We start from the raw sequence: 17,022 nt of genomic DNA on the forward strand, positions 1-17,022 counted from the left end.
TTCATTTGAGGTTCTGGTTCCAATTTTTACACAACTAACTGCATTTTCGTAAAATTTATATATCGCTCGGATATACGTCGAATCCAATCCGGACCTTTCGAGGACCTCAAACATTTTCTTTAACGGGACACTATCATATGCTTTCTCAAGGTCTATAAATACCAAATGAGTCTCTCTACTTCTTTCGACACGCTTTTCAATTATTTGTCGTAGGATAAATATATTGTCAAGGCAGGATCTCCCGGTACGAAAGCCGCTTTGTTCTTCAATATCTTGTATCTGTCTTTCAACCCTCTTCTTTAATATTCTGCCAAACAACCGGCCCACAGAGCTCGTCACACTAATACCTCTATAATTGGAACAGTCTCTTTTATTCCCTCTCTTATATATGGAGCTTATATAAGATTTATTCCAATCTTTAGGAATTTTCTGGTCTCCACACATACATTTATTGAAAAGGTCTACTATTAATTCTAAAAGTGCAGTCGGCCCATATTTAACCAGCTCTATGGGAATGTCTCCAGGCCCTGCGGCTTTTCCGTTTTTAACCTCTTTTAAGGTTTCCGTCAATTCAGATAATGTTATTATAGGGATTTCCTGTCTTTCGTCTCTGTTGTCTATTAATTCTCTTATCTTTTCCCATATGTACTCTACTCTATCCTCTTTCAGCAGTTTCGTATAATATTCTTCCCATTCATTTAACTTTATGAGAGAAATGTTGTCTCCATTTTTCTCATTTTTCCTAAACTGCTTTAATGTTTTCCAAGCTTGTGCCACTTTTGTTCCACCCATAAATCTGTCCAGTTCATCACACTTAGCCTCCCAGTTTATATTTTTCGCCTTATCCACGTCTTTTTAAACTTCTCTATTCCATTTAGCGTATATTTCTCTGTCTTGAGGATCTTTGGATTGAAGCCATATGTGATATGCTTGTTTTTTTTTGAGAACTTTCTCTTCTAGTTCCGTTGACAACCATTCAGGTTTTCCGATTTTCAACTTTTCCCAGGGCTTCATCATAAATTCATATAAATGACATCATTAATTTAAAAATCGATGAAAATTTTCTTCTTTTTTCTGATGATACCAGTATCACCTGGTAGACAGTAGCATTATCCTCTAAAGGAGCCCTTCAACCCTCGCTCATTAATAACAGCCAGATCAGTGTCGTTGATTGTATAACATTTCTTGGTATTTTTATAGGCAGCAACCTTGAATGGTCCCTTTATATGGATTTTTAAGTAAGAAACTAGCCTCCACCTGCTATGTAATAGGATCTGTTTCGAAGGAAATCAATTTGGCGTCTTCAAAAATAACATATTTTTCTTTGTTCGAGTCTTATCTTCGATATGGCCTTCCTTTTTGGAGTTCTAGTACAGCTGCCCAATCTGATGTTATTTTTAAATGAAAAAAAAGAGCAATACGGTATCTGTTTGGCCTCAGAAGGACAACAAATTGCATAAGCTACTTCAAAAACCACGGGATTTTTACACTTCCCTATTTATGTATTTTAGGAACTTTGTGGGTAATTCGTAAACACCTACATGTTTTTATAGCAAGACCTTATCATGACTACTCCACCAGAAATTCAACATTTGATGTTTATTTACAGATCCCGTCTACTGAGTTAGTAAAGAAATCTATATTATATTCTGCAAAAAAGACTATACAAACATTTGTTATGGCGAGCACGCCACTGTGTGTGTGTGTGTTTTATCTCAATATTCAGACTACTTAGAAGATGATAAACATCCACACTGAGTATCTCGAGGTGTTTACGATATTATCAAGAACTATGAGAGGTTTTTAGGATAGTTTGTAATTCTTAAGTCAGTATAGTCTTATACCCTAAACTGTTAACATCTAAATAAATTTGTGCATTTCATTCAGAGTTACGTTATTTAATTCTCCAACGAACACATATCATTTTATAGAGAATAAAAGTAGCGCAGTCAGTAGAATTTCCAATTAGAGAAAGTAAAGCCTTTTTTTAATCGATTTTTATCGTTAATTGGAAAATTGGAGAATTAGTGACTTAGTATTTGAGTTCCGTGTGTAAGGCCACGAGGAAGGAAAACTGAATGAACCCGTAAGCAACTTCGAAGAATTCCAAGTGTAAGGCCACTTGTTGTGTAAAGCCACAAAGTAATTCGGAAGTTCTGGGGAGGCGCAATTAGCAACTTCGTGAAATCTTCTCTACCAGCTTCAGTGAAAAGCCACTCGACCCTGGAAACGGTGAAGCATTTCAACAGAAGAAGCAACAACATCTCGGCTACCATTCCGACTACATACAGTTTAGAATTTCGACCAGTTCCAGTGTAAACCCAGTTGATCCAGAAGGTACAACGTTCTCCACCCGTTCTCTACCCGTTCCAGTGTAAATCCACTTGATCTGAGACGCTGCAACGTTTTCGACCAGTTCCGGTGTAAAGCCACGTTCTCACGGAAGTACTTGAGGTTAGTCGAATTATATTAATTTTTTATTTGTTTTCATTTTTTTTATTTACTCTGTTTCGCAATTTTCAAACTTTTAGCTATCATATCTAGTATTTGCATTTTTTTTAATTGTTTAATTTATTTTTGATAATACAATGGCAACTAACGACGTAACAGCAACTACGCCAATAATTTCCGCTACCACTTCTAATAATTATATTAATTGTGACAAAACTATCAAGCTTATAAATGTTTTTGATGGATCCTCTTCAAAATTACATTATTTTATAGATTCTGTTGATTTCATTTTTGCAAAATTTGACCCAGCGGAATTGCAAATTTTTCCTTTTATTGTAAAAAGCAGGTTAGAGGGAAAAGCTCTTGATTTCATTAGCTCGAAAGAATTTTCGACATGGCAAGAGATAAAAAATGCTCTCCTTTCTCAGTTTGGTGAAAATTTGGATTTGCAGTGTCTAAATTTTGAGTTATGTCATTTTAAGCAACGTTCTAATGAAAAACCAACAAATTTCGTTGATAGAATTGAAAAACAATTAATAAGAATCAATAAAGTTATCAAATACGATTCAAATTTGAACAATGTTGAGAAAACATGTTTAAATAATTTTCACAGTAAGAATGCAATTCTGACCGCTATTACGGGCATAAAAGAACCTTTGTGTCAAATGCTTCGCTCTTTAAATCCTAGTTCGTTAATTCAAATTAAGCAAATTTTAAACGATTATGAAAACCAACAATATTTCAAACAAACAAATGACAATTTTTCTAAATTAAATATAAATAATGACAATAAAATTTCTACACAAAAAACATTTTCTGATCCCGGTTCAACAAATCAATCGATAAATCTACCAATTAAATTAACCATTCCAAAGTGCACTGTTTGTCATAAATATGGACATAAAGCAGAAAAATGTTATCGTAAACCACAATCTCACAATGTTGTTCATAATACCTATTGCGACAACGATAGTTCAGAAAAAGAAATAGAAATCGAAGTTGATCATGATTTTTTTAAAACAAGTGCCGCTGACAACGTTACAGTTTACCAAGTAGCAAATAAACCGCTGCTTTACGCGCATATTAAAAATTTGAATATAAAATTATTAATTGATTCAGGGGCAGCTATATCAATATTAAAACCAGGTAAAATTTTAGACTCTTATCACTTTAATCATGAAAATTTTGAAATATTTGATATTAATAACGAACCAATTCAAGTTACAAAGAGCGTAAACTTTAAGTTATTTTCGGGTGTTCAAAAATTCTATATAGTAGACATAAATTCTCCTTTTGATGGAATACTTGGTTATGATTTTTTAGAAAAGAATAAATGTGTTATTGACTTTGGTTTAAATACTTTATTTGCTAATCGTGAGGAAATCTCATTGTTTCAATCTGATCAGGAACACAATATACTTAGCGTAAATAATATACACGAACATCAAGTCCGAAGTAATAATGTTATTGACTTAACAGAAAAAATCGATACTATTGTAAGTAAACTAAAATTAGAAGCTCTGCCAAGAATTCGTTTAAACCATGTCTATCAAAATCAAAACGAATACACCGAATTTGAGAATATTAAAACTAACTTAGATTTAAATAATTTTTCCTACTCTAACGAGCAAATTTTAGACGTTAACAATAAGAATATTTTATATCTATACGATGAGAATGACAGAAATGTATATCATTTCGAAAATTTCATTTTAATAATGTAAAACCATTTTATGATGCGATTAACTAAACGAAGTTGAAGTGTAACACGACAAGTAGTAGATATGAGCTTTAATTATCCATATTATAAAGGAATTTTAATCAATAATAACTGCAATATATAATTCGATTACCTTGTGGTACACTTCATCTACGGCTTTCTCATAACAACAAAAGTAGAATAAGTTATTGCCGGTTGGTTTTTTTTGTTCCATGTGGACCTACCTGCCCTGTACGGAGTATGAGAGGCTCTTCACTACAAGTCAAAACTTCGAAGCTGCAAAAGAAGCCCTTCTTGGACACCCCAGCTTCGGTCTTCAGGAGGGAGGTGTTATGGCGAGCACGCCACTGTGTGTGTGTGTGTGTTTTATCTCAATATTCAGACTACTTAGAAGATGATAAACATCCACACTGAGTATCTCGAGGTGTTTACGATATTATCAAGAACTATGAGAGGTTTTTAGGATAGTTTGTAATTCTTAAGTCAGTATAGTCTTAATATTGTTCTGAAGCTATTTTCTTGTGGCATTTTAAATTCATTTATATTTAAATGGGAATAAGCCACAATTAAAGGTTAAAATACGTTTATTGACGTTTCAATTTCCACTTTTTCAAACGATTTCCGAAGTGGAAATTGAAACTTCAATAAACGTATTTTAACCTTTAATTATGGCTTATTCCCATTTAAATATAAATTAGTATAGTCTTATACCCTAAACTGTTAACACCTAAATAAATTTTTGCATTTCATTCAGAGTTACGTTATTTAATTCTCCAACGAACACATATCATTTTATAGAGAATAAAAGTCATTTCCCTTTACAACTTTAATCTGCAGCATATTTCTCGAAGATCCGTAAAATACAGTCTATCTACCTGAAAGACCATAATATTCAATAGAAGGGTTGGCCAAGGAATTACAGCAAATTTATGTAAAAGTAACTAAAGACTAAAGTATTTTTATTATTATGTGGGTATCATAAGCAGCAATTTCAACTCAATAATTCGTAAGGTTTTATTACGCAATTTGCAATTTATTTACATTTTGCAGTGGATTGTTTATATTATTAACTTTTATTTTGTGATAATTACGATTTATGTAATTTTAGTAAAATTTAATTGTTATTGTTATTTTCTGACTTTTTGTAAGCCTTGTCCATAAAATTGTACAATTTTCAGTGACAATAAAACATATTTTTAATTCTAATCCCAATTCAGTTTTTAGTACTCATTATAAATTAGTAACACAATAGTCATTAACTAACGAAAGGATCATAACTGGAAAACAATTATTTAGGTAAATTATGTACATAAAGACATTAAATTAATTACTATCTTATATATATTTAGACAGGCTGTAGTTATAACTGGAGGTATTATAAAGATGTGCTAATATGCATAGCACAACAAACAAGTTTCACATCCTGAATTTTTTCCTGGATTTACGTCCTATTTAAGTTCTCAATATTTGGGCTTTTATTGCTTTTAGTAATTTAATGCATAATAAATTATAATCAATTATATAAAATTCGTCCTAGGGTATACACTTAATGTAGTCTTCATAATGGATGAACTTTTAGAAGACTTTATGACACGACATAAAATCTGTTTTACAGCCTTCAACTTTTTTGAGGTAGTTGTTGGATTGTCAGTGAAATCATCAGTTGCATAACAATGTTTTTGGTACTAGGGTTTTTTTAATTTTATAGTTGGTTCCTCAGTTACATAAACAGTCTAAAGATGAGGTCTGTAAAATTAAATATAACTTTCAGATTGACTTAATTGCATCGAATATCGTCATTTACGAGAGACAGCCCACTTAGAGTTTTACTTTCGTTCGCAGCACCGGCTTGGCGATTATGTTCTATTCGGCGGCAGATTTAAATATGGCAAATTTTAATAAAATCCTGTTACAAGTATATCTTCTATTAAGGATCGTTATCATAAAGCGTATTAGACGAAGAACTGCCTCGGTGGTTTCTAGTGCTTCCTATCTTTAGTTTCCTCGTTTTATGTAAATCGAGTTCGTTGTTTTTCTCTCAATAGCATCGTACTGTAATCCGTTCACAGTACTACAGATCACTCCCAATACTTTTACATGAATGGAATTATCATTCCCACTTTAGCTTTTACAACAGGTTGACTGCCATGAGTACAACATGTGATACTCAATTAACTTGTCATTTATGCTACAGCTCTTCTAGCCCAGCATCAATATCGTTAATTTTATTACACCATCACTGTCGTGTTAGATTTTTATCTAACATTAGTGTTTTTTCAATAAAACAATTTTAGTTTCCCAATAACTCATTTTAATAAGCAAAAACTGAAACTAAATTATTTAACACATTCAAACTTAACATAATTATGGCAACAAAACCGAAAAGGGTAAGTTAAAAGATAAGAAAAAGTAAGTTTTGGTAAGCAAAGTATTCCCTGTTTCGCTTAGACTCTGCGAACAATTGCTTAACGTTATTCTGTCTCACTGCCTAAAAAAAACACAAAAAGGGAATAAGTAAGCTAAAAAGGTAAGTAAACAAAAAACTTACAATTGTTCTGAAGCTATTTTCTTGTGGCATTTTAAATTAATTACTATTTAACTGGGAATAAGCCACAATTAAAGGTTAAAATACGTTTATTGACGTTTCAATTTCCACTTCGGAAATCGTTCTCAAAATACAAACATTAGTAAATTAAACAAATTTTGTTTTTGTTACTTAGTGAAAAATTCTTCTATTAATTTAATTTTATCTGACTCATCTATATTGACAATTCAGACATACATTATACATTTTAAAGTAGACGACTTTAAAATGATATTGCCAATATTGTTGAGTTGCGTTCCTGGGACGACTTTACTTATAAGATAGTTCATTCGATTACATGAAATCAACTTTAACTTGAGAATATCCGTCAGAAAAGATCATAACATGTAATTCGTCTTTAAAAAGACAAATACATGCCATGATGACAGTAAAATTCTCCTGTTAGTGATTCCATAGTAAATTATGAGGGAAAAACCAGGAAAAAAACCTCATAATACTATCCCGACATGGTAAGTATTTGATCTTGCATTTATTTTACCTTCAATAAATACCAAATTCCGATTTTATATGTTTGTTATTTAAAAAATATAAATGATGTATTCTCCATATGTTACTGACTTACCAATACTGGTATTTTCTTTTTAATAACTTCCTCTTTCAATATGGGTAACCAGATCCTACTACATTCTGCCGAGGAATTCGCGACACAATTGGTCTCATTTAGCATAATTAGAGCCGCTTCTTTGATTTTTCTCTTTTTACCATCCGTTTCTTTTAGGACTATATATAGTCCTAAAAGAAACGGATGGTAAAAAGAGAAAAATCAAAGAAGCGGCTCTAATTATGCTAAATGAGACCAATTGTGTCGCGAATTCCTCGGCAGAATGTAGTAGGATCTGGTTACCCATATTGAAAGAGGAAGTTATTAAAAAGAAAATACCAGTATTGGTAAGTCAGTAACATATGGAGAATACATCATTTATATTTTTTAAATAACAAACATATAAAATCGGAATTTGGTATTTATTGAAGGTAAAATAAATGCAAGATCAAATACTTACCATGTCGGGATAGTATTATGAGGTTTTTTTCCTGGTTTTTCCCTCATAATTTACTATGGAATCACTAACAGGAGAATTTTACTGTGATCATGGCATGTATTTGTCTTTTTAAAGACGAATTACATGTTATGATCTTTTCTGACGGATATTCTCAAGTTAAAGTTGATTTCATGTAATCGAATGAACTATCTTATAAGTAAAGTCGTCCCAGGAACGCAACTCAACAATATTGGCAATATCATTTTAAAGTCGTCTACTTTAAAATGTATAATGTATGTCTGAATTGTCAATATAGATGAGTCAGATAAAATTAAATTAATAGAAGAATTTTTCACTAAGTAACAAAAACAAAATTTGTTTAATTTACTAATGTTTGTATTTTGAGAACGATTTCCGAAGTGGAAATTGAAACGTCAATAAACGTATTTTAACCTTTAATTGTGACTTATTCCCAGTTAAATAGTAATTAAAAAACTTACAATGATTTAATTTTCATCATTATCGTCATCTGTGCATTCCGTGCATGTATAACTTGTTCTCTGCCTGTGTTCTTTACAAATTGGGCTTGTGCAAATATTGCAACGATGTTGGGTAAAGCGGTTTTTTCTTACTGGGCAGTAAAGGCATCTTGGTTTTTCATTATTTGCTGTTGACGGTGCCGGTTGAGGTTTGATTCCAGCTACGTTATGTATTTTTTGACGAAGACTTGTAGATAACCTTGGTATAGATGCTCGACGAGTTACATGGGGTAGTGCAAGTTGTTTTGCTAAATCAGTAATGAAAGCTCTTCGTTTTAAAATTACATTAGTATTGCTTCTAAAAATTATCTGGCTATTTACAGTGGCAATATTGAGCAGAGTACAAAAGACAGTAAGGGGCCAACGGTTACTTATTCTGCTCACAGAATACTCTGATTTTAGCCGATCAACGACATCTACACCTCCCTTCGTACTGTTGTAAAAGGTAATGACCTCAGGTTTCAGATCTTGGGATGAAGGATCTATGGAATCATCGTCATGCAATGTTGATAACATTAGTACGTTTTTGTTCTTTTTTGGTACGTAAGAAGCTAATATACAATGGTTTTTCGTATTTCCTTCTTTGTCACCATACAAAAATATGGAACTTTTTATTGTCCGATTTTTAACATCCAGTAGCATTGGAGGAATTTGGGCTTTATTTTTTCGTATTGTACCTACTATAGTTAATCTGTGGTTTTCGTATAAATCATTGGCTAGAGGAACCGATGTAAAATAGTTGTCCATAGTAACATTTCTTCCTGAGTTATTAATTGGTTGAATAAGTCGTTTTACTACACTACTCGCATCATTGGGCTTTTGGAAAGGCCCATCGGGTTGTCTGCCAGCATAAATTTCCATATTAGATGTATAGAACATTCTAGCATCACAAAGCGCATATATTTTAAACCCGTATTTTGCCGGTATATTAGCAATATACTGTCTAAATTTGCATCTACCCCGAAAGGCTTCCAACATTTCATCAATTGTTGAGTATTCACTAATTGTATAATTATTCAAGCATTGTTGAACAAAGGCATCAAAAATGTGACGTGTAGGGGCTAAATTGTCAAATTTTGCTCGTTCCTTCCTTGAATTGCTGTCGTCAAATCTTATAGCTTGAACCAGAATATGATACCGATATTTTGATAATGTAGCCGCAAAAAAGTCCGGTGCGGTTCCATCGGTGCTCCATAACTCTGCGGTATTCAAATGCTCAGCTTTTTTGACTCCGGCCAGATAAAGCAAACCCAAGAATGCACTAATTTCTATAAAAACGGTTGGCGCGCAGTTTTTTGAATTATTGTATGATGGCCTTATTTTATCTAATTTTTGATTGGTGCAATCAACAATATAAGAAATTATCTCATCGGGGAAAAACAATTTCCAACAATCTAGAGCTGTTTTATATCGTTTTGCTACATTTTTTACGCCTGGCAACTTCGTAATTATATTTTGCCGGGAAGTTTTATTTCTGAGATCAGTTCTTTTGTGATGAAGCCACTCTGTTTTGTCTTTTCCTCTAGAGATTGGCACATCAATTGGCAAAATAGTTATATTTGAAGCACTTGTGGATGAAACCGGCTCACTTTTAATTATTTCCTCACTCTCACACAACCCAGATTGTTCTGTATCGGAACAGTGTTCACTATGCCCAGATGGAGCATCTGAATCCGAGTTATTATCCATTTCCACATCACTCTCACACTCCTCGAACCATTTTATCAATTGTTCTTGTGTTTTCTCATCCATTTTAGATAATAAGTGTAAAAGACGAGCGTAAATAATCTCGAAGCTTTAAATCATAACTACCCGAAAATCAAAAATATAAGGGTAAATTCGAATTTGTTAGATTTTTTCTAACATCGACAGTGATCGCGGGCTAGATCACGTTGACCCATAAGGACATGACGATTTGTATTTAATAATTTAATTTAGGCTTTTGTAAGAATCTTTTAGGGGTTAATTAATATCTTTTTAAGTATTTCACACCATTTTAAACATCTATGTTGGTGCTCATGGTTCATGAGTGATGTTTTAATCAGATGGCCATGAGCGTCATCTCTGGCACTTACAATAAAATACTATATTCTAATATTTGTCGACCTGCAGATTTCTGTAAACTAAAATTGAGCATATTAGGGGTTGCTAACGCTAGATCTCTATCCTATTAGTAGTGGCAAATATAGAAAAAGCTTTTTGCAAGCTAACAGGTAGATAAGTTGTCTGTTGTTGCTTTCCGATACAGTCGCGATTGTAAATTGTAATAATGGATTCCAAAGAAAAGAAGAGATTACTGCATTTGTTTGAGACTGTAGAAATACGGAGCGGATCATCAGCGGGGGAATTTACACATGGAAATCCCCCGCTGACTCACCTGACAACATCATAAGGAATCAGATAGATTATATAGCAGTACCAACGAGATATAAAAACATGATAAAATCATCAAAAACATACCCTGGTGCCGATGTTCCTACGGACCACAATCTGTTGCTATGCAGAATGGTCATGAGAGTAAAACTGCTCGAGAAAAGATCTAATTTAAACACAATTGATATTAAGAAACTCACTAACCCAGAAACCGAAATAAAAGTACGAGAACAACTAGGAAAGAAAAATAAACGACAATAACGAGAACACGTCAAACATAATAGAGAGATGGAATAAATCGAGGGAAGCAATTCAAACAACATGCGCGACTCTATTAAAGCGTGACAGAGAAAAGAAGAAAGAATGAATGTCTGATGAGATAATGGATATGATGGATGAAAGACGTAAATTCAAGAATAAAAATGCAGAAAAATACCAGCAAATCCACAAAATCATAGGAACGAAAATTCGAGAAGCCAAAGAAAAATGGTTTTCCAACGAATGCAGAGAAATAGAACAATACGAACGGAAATACGACAGTTACAATATGCACAAAAAAATAAAATCAATGACAAACAAGAGGAAATTCAATAGGTCAACCAACAGTATAAAAGATAGCGATGGTAATCTTATCTCGGAGCCATCAACGATCTTAGAAACATGGAAATCATACATAGAAAAATTATTTGCATCTGACAGGACTGATGATCACTTATATGGAGAAGGAGAAACAGGTCCTTCAATCCTTAAATCGGAGATAGAAGATGTCATTGCAGCACTAAAAAACAATAATTCAACAGGTCCGGACAATGTACCCTGCGAAATATTAAAGATCCTATGTAAATCAGACAAACAGTTCCTTGATAATCTAGTTGTACTTTTTAACAACATATATAATAGCGGTAAAATCCCTGAGAACTGGCTACAGTCAACATTTATTACAATCCCGAAGAAACCAAATGCCCAGATCTGTGATGACTACCGGCTTATAAGCTTGATCAATCATGTCACTAAAGCGTTTACTAAGATCATTCATAGAAGAATATATGATAAATGTGAGTCAAATATCGATAGATCGCAGTTTGGTTTTCGGAAAGCACTTGGAATTAGAGAAGCAGTTTTCGCTCTCCAGGTGCTTATACAGAGGTGTAGAGACGTTGATAAGGACGTGTATTTGTGCTTTGTGGATTTTAGAAAAGCATTTAAAAATGTCAATCATGAACAATCGATGGATATTCTGCGAAAGACAGGTATTGACGACAAGGACATTCGAATTGTGGCAAACCTATACTGGGGTTAAACAGCAAGAGCAAAAATTGGCAACCAACTCACTGGAAGGGTGCAGATCAAAAGAGGTGTCCGTCAGTGGTGTATCTTATCCCCACTCCTATTCAATATTTATTCCGAGGAAATATTTAACAAATGTATGGAAAATGCAAATGAGGGAATAAAAATTAACGGCGAGTTAACGAACAATATAAGATAAGCCGACGACGCGGTGATCCTTGCCAGTACCATAGACGAATTACAACAGGTAATGGAAAGAGTTTATTCAGTTAGTGAGGAATACGGCCTGAGCCTCAACTTCAAGAAAACAAAGTGCAATGCAAAATGGGAACAGGCCACAAAAATTAAGGCGAGAACAGAACGAGCTAGAGCAGCATTTAACAATATCAAAAAGCTCCTCATAAGCAAGGATTTGTCTCTTCCCCTAAAACTACGTCTAGTTAAATGCTACATCTTTCCGATCTTACTATATGGTATGGAGGCCTGGACGCTGACAGAGACGCTCACGAGAAAACTAGAAGCATTTGAAATGTGGGTGAACCGACGCATTCTTCGTATATCCTGGACCGAACATGTCACCAACATAGAGGTACTCCAAAGAATCGGAAAGGAGAAAGAAATCGTGAGCACAATCAAACAAACGGCAATTGATTATCCAGGGAAAAAAAGACAGTAAGCGAGGGCCAGGCAGAAGAAGACACTCGTGGCTCCAAAATCTGCGGAAGTGGTTCGGGCTCACATCGGTCGAACTATTCAGAAGCGCCGCAAACAAGATCAGAATTGCTATGTTGATAGCCAACGTTCGCATCGGACAGGGCACTTGAAGAAGAAGAAGATCATCGTCTATTTCGGAGCTTCATGGCATGTTTGAACTTACCTTCTGGACTGAGTACCATATGTGGTACTCAAATTACTCTTTGGCAATGCAAGGGAAAAGAGGCTGGCAGTCAACCTGATAACTACATTTTAAATATTATCTCTTAATGTTAATCCCAACATTGACTGCTCCTTAACTCAATGAATCACTCTGTGTTTGCCATATGTTAATTTAAAAGATGTTAAACAACATAAAGAGATGTTCTTCTCTCTCCTGCTAAAAAAGAGTGTTTGGTGTTAAAGCCGTCCCTGCCTTCCAAATATAAATGCCCAGTTTGCGTCGTAATTGATATAGTTGAAATACTTTTTTCTTACGTAAAAGAAATTTGGCCTTGCCTATGGCTGAATTACATCATTAAAACATCAAGCAGATTGGCAGATCATTTACATAAAGTGTTCATCAGAATTCACGTAGTTAATCACTTTCTACACTAAGCAATCAGCTCCAAATAATGCATATTTTACATTCCAATTATCACTAAAAGTCCTTTTTGGGTATAATAAAAGTGTCTTTCTACCTTAATATAGTATTTATTTTTATTTTCTTCGTCTGCGATTTGGACAACCGCGACAATAAAATGCTCCGTGTGTCGGTTTGGGTGGATAGCGATAATGAGCTGAAACAAATGTAAATTGCTTATATTGTAGTCGTGCTGGTGCCAGTATTATTTAAATTTGTTACATATATCTATTGTAAAACATACACAATAATCATCTTATTTATGTAAAAGTTCGTGTTAAAAACAGATTTTTTGTGACGTAAGGTTTTTCTTTTTGCTTACACTCTCCATTTATGTGTTATGTTGAATCAGATTTTGAGGGAACGATAATGCGAATTGGTAGAAATTTTATTTTTTATTATGTAGAATCATCTTTTAATATGTTAAAAATTCTTGCTTCCCTTCTTCTCACTCTTGGTGACCATTCCAAAATATGTTTTGGTAGTCTTCTCGTTTCACAGAAACACCACTGGGAAACTTTGGCTTGGATGGTAGAAATGAACATGCCCAAATACTTTTAAGGTTCATGCTGGAAAAGAACTATTCCAAATGCACAGTTTTTTCAAAAAGAAACCACAGAGAAGATGGAGATGGCAAAGTCCTAATGGAAAAACTCAAAACGAAATAGTTTTTATTACCACGAACGAAAAACACACAGTTAAAGACACCACGGTTCTTAACAGATTTGTTACCAGTAGCGTTCATAGAATAGTACGAGGTAAAATAGAAATAAGCTTAAAGAAGGAGAGGTATAAGATGATTCAAAATAAGAACAAATCAAAACCATGGATGAAACCATCAGATGTAGATAGTTATCATAAATGTATTTCAGACATACTTAGTAGTCTCGAAACAGAAAATAATATAAGCGACTTAAATAATAAATTAACAAATGCCTTACTGGAAAATCAAAACAATTTCTGTCCTAGAATTCAAAAAGAAGAGAAGATTAGCCAAAATATCAGACAAGTAATGCAGAAAAGAAGAGAAATGAGCAGCGAAATGGAAACTAAAGCCGACAAACTACAAAAATTAAATAAAGAAATATCCCAAGCTAATAGACAAGACAGTCTAAAATACAAACAAGAACAAATCGAACATACCATTAAGAACAATAGAAGTATGAAAGTATTGAGAAAAATACTATGAACAGGGACGATGCAGATAATAAAGATTAAAGATAAAAAGTAGTCATCTTACTACCAACAGAGAGGAAACCCTTAAAATAGTTGAAGACTTCTAAAAATTGCTGTACACAAGCCAACATAAAGCAAATAGCAGAGAAGATCAAATACCAGAAATATATTAACGAGTTGGTCAAGTTTATCTTCATCTCCTTCCTCTTTTACAGTCCTAACTTTACTGTACCCGCCATAGGCCTGCGTGGCTGACTCGTATTCGAGGGCGGCGGATAAGACATCAACCAGCATCTTGTGACGAGCTAATCGCAGTGTTCTCTGCATTTCATGATCACGAAGACCATCAATAAACGTTTGAACGGCTAACTTTTCCATCATGTCTTCGGGAGCTGTTGGATAAGCATATCGTACTAATCTGGCAATATCTACCTCATATTCGTGAAGAGATCTTTATTTTGTCTTCAATTTTTAAGCTGCGACTGATATACATGCTCAAAATGTTCGTGGCCATATCGCATATTTAACCTCTTCTTCAGTTGTTCGAAATCATCCGTCTCGTCTACGCCTATGGTCTGAAGCACATCTCTCATAGTCAGGTTTACAGCCTTTTCTTTTTTAGACCATCCATTCGCTCTTGCAGCTGATTCGAACTGTTTTATGTAGTTATTCCATGACGATTTTCCGTCGAAAGTTGGGACTTTACCATGAACAGAACGTCCACTTCCTTCAAATTTCGGCCGTGTTTCCAACTTACATTTCGTCTCGTCTTCTTTTGTCTCTTTTGTAATTGGATTGCTCTCTCTCTGCTGTTCCTGCTTCCTCCATCTTCTTTTCCATCTCTTTCATATTTTCTTCGAAGGCCAACATATCGGCAGCAACTTGGTTTTTTAACGAAGATATTCTATCGTCGAGGGCAGACATCTCAGAAGTGACTTTAGAGATTTCCAAAGAGATGTTAGCAGAAACTTTGCTTTCCAGAGAAGAAATCTCGTTAGAAACTTTGTCTTCTAAAGAAGCCACGTCGCCGGAAACGTTGTTCTCTAATTTCGAAATCGACGAGATGACAGCAGCATGTTTGTCTTCAAATATATAAGTTTCCGGGTCCAAACCCTCTTCCTCCAAAACGTTCTTTAGTCGTTGGACTAAATCAGCCTTTTTTCCGGTAGAAGCTAATTCTCTGTCCTCGAGATGTCTTCTTAAATTCGTAACTGTGAGCTCATAAATCGTAGTCATTTTCACAATTTATTTAAAGTTCCACTCTGAAACCACTGAACTATTTTTATAAATCTAATTTATTAACATTATTTATTATTAAATCTTCTAACATTTCTCGACTTGATACAATTATTCTTTCTAGACTGTTTTCAATAAAATGCCCTCTATATATATATATATATATATATATATATATATATATATTTACTGTTATTCTGGAGCTCTCTAGAATTCGGCCGGTGACCCTTGCTGAACGTTCTCGAACGCCATTGAAGCCCGTCGGGGACCCGTCGATATTTACCTACTAAAAAATACTTGTTAGAAAAATATGTTTACAGCTTAGATATGAGTCATATTTATCGTAACAGAATAGATGTTTTCAAGGCGATTTATCTGAGGCAATGATCAATTATCACTCACTTTTATGTAGGTATTCATTGGACTTTAAAACACGAATAAATTACCACATTTTTATACAATTTCTATTGTCTTATTGTAAACTTAAAATTTTTCTGGCGCATAATAATATATTCTACACAAACACCTTTATGAATAAAAGATTTAATATAGTTTTTTATATTCTATTTACTTTCGAGTTAATTTCATTAACATTTTATTATAAAAAGTTAGAAGATTTTGATGCATTAGTCATAGAAGATTAATTTTATATTTTCATAGATACCTCGTACCCGTTGCTTATAATTTCTATTACTTTTTTCTGTACCAATTAACAATAATTAATATATACGACACATCCATAATATACGACACATCCATAGTCCTGTATATCCTGTAATATGAAATTCATAAAAATATAATAGATGTCTCAAAAGAAAAAATAATAATTAAAATATCTAAATTTCGCATGTATAGATTTTAGAAAATTATTAAGGGTATCATGGTTCTAATACAATTACTATTTTTATTAGGAATAAGCCATAATTTTATCACCACAAAACATCTTATCTTGGACATATAGAATAATGAGAGGAAAACGCGATTCTATCAGACGACAAATGACATGGTTGAGTTACGTGAAGAAATGGACAGCACTAGATCTCCAAACCTTCAAGTCATCGCCAACCTCCGGTACCTAAAGCCTTATAGTCCAGTTACTGTGGCATTTTCCCTTTAAATTTTTTATAACTGCACCGATTTATCTGAAATTTTTACAGTGGGTAGTAAATTACTCAAAAAACATAAGTTATATGGTGCCGATGTGTGCTTCTACCCCTGGGGTGGTTGGCACCCCATCTAGGAGGTTAAACTTTTTACACTCAAAATAACCCCGGGAATTGATATAGAATCAAATTTTAAACAAAAAATGTAATATAAAT

The 17,022-nt window shown here is 33.7% G+C and overlaps 1 protein-coding gene across 1 annotated transcript; it reads left to right on the forward strand.

Moving 5' to 3' along the window:
* Positions 1–13,880: 13,880 nt before the first annotated feature.
* Positions 13,881–14,480, forward strand: LOC140438560 (uncharacterized). The gene has a single exon (XM_072528222.1). It carries the CDS (start codon positions 13,881–13,883, stop codon positions 14,478–14,480), a length of 600 nt encoding a protein of 199 aa, XP_072384323.1.
* The last annotated feature ends 2,542 nt before the right edge of the window (positions 14,481–17,022 follow it).

Source organism: Diabrotica undecimpunctata, chromosome 4 (genome assembly GCF_040954645.1).
Source record: "Diabrotica undecimpunctata isolate CICGRU chromosome 4, icDiaUnde3, whole genome shotgun sequence".
Classification (NCBI taxonomy): Eukaryota; Metazoa; Arthropoda; class Insecta; order Coleoptera; family Chrysomelidae; genus Diabrotica; species Diabrotica undecimpunctata.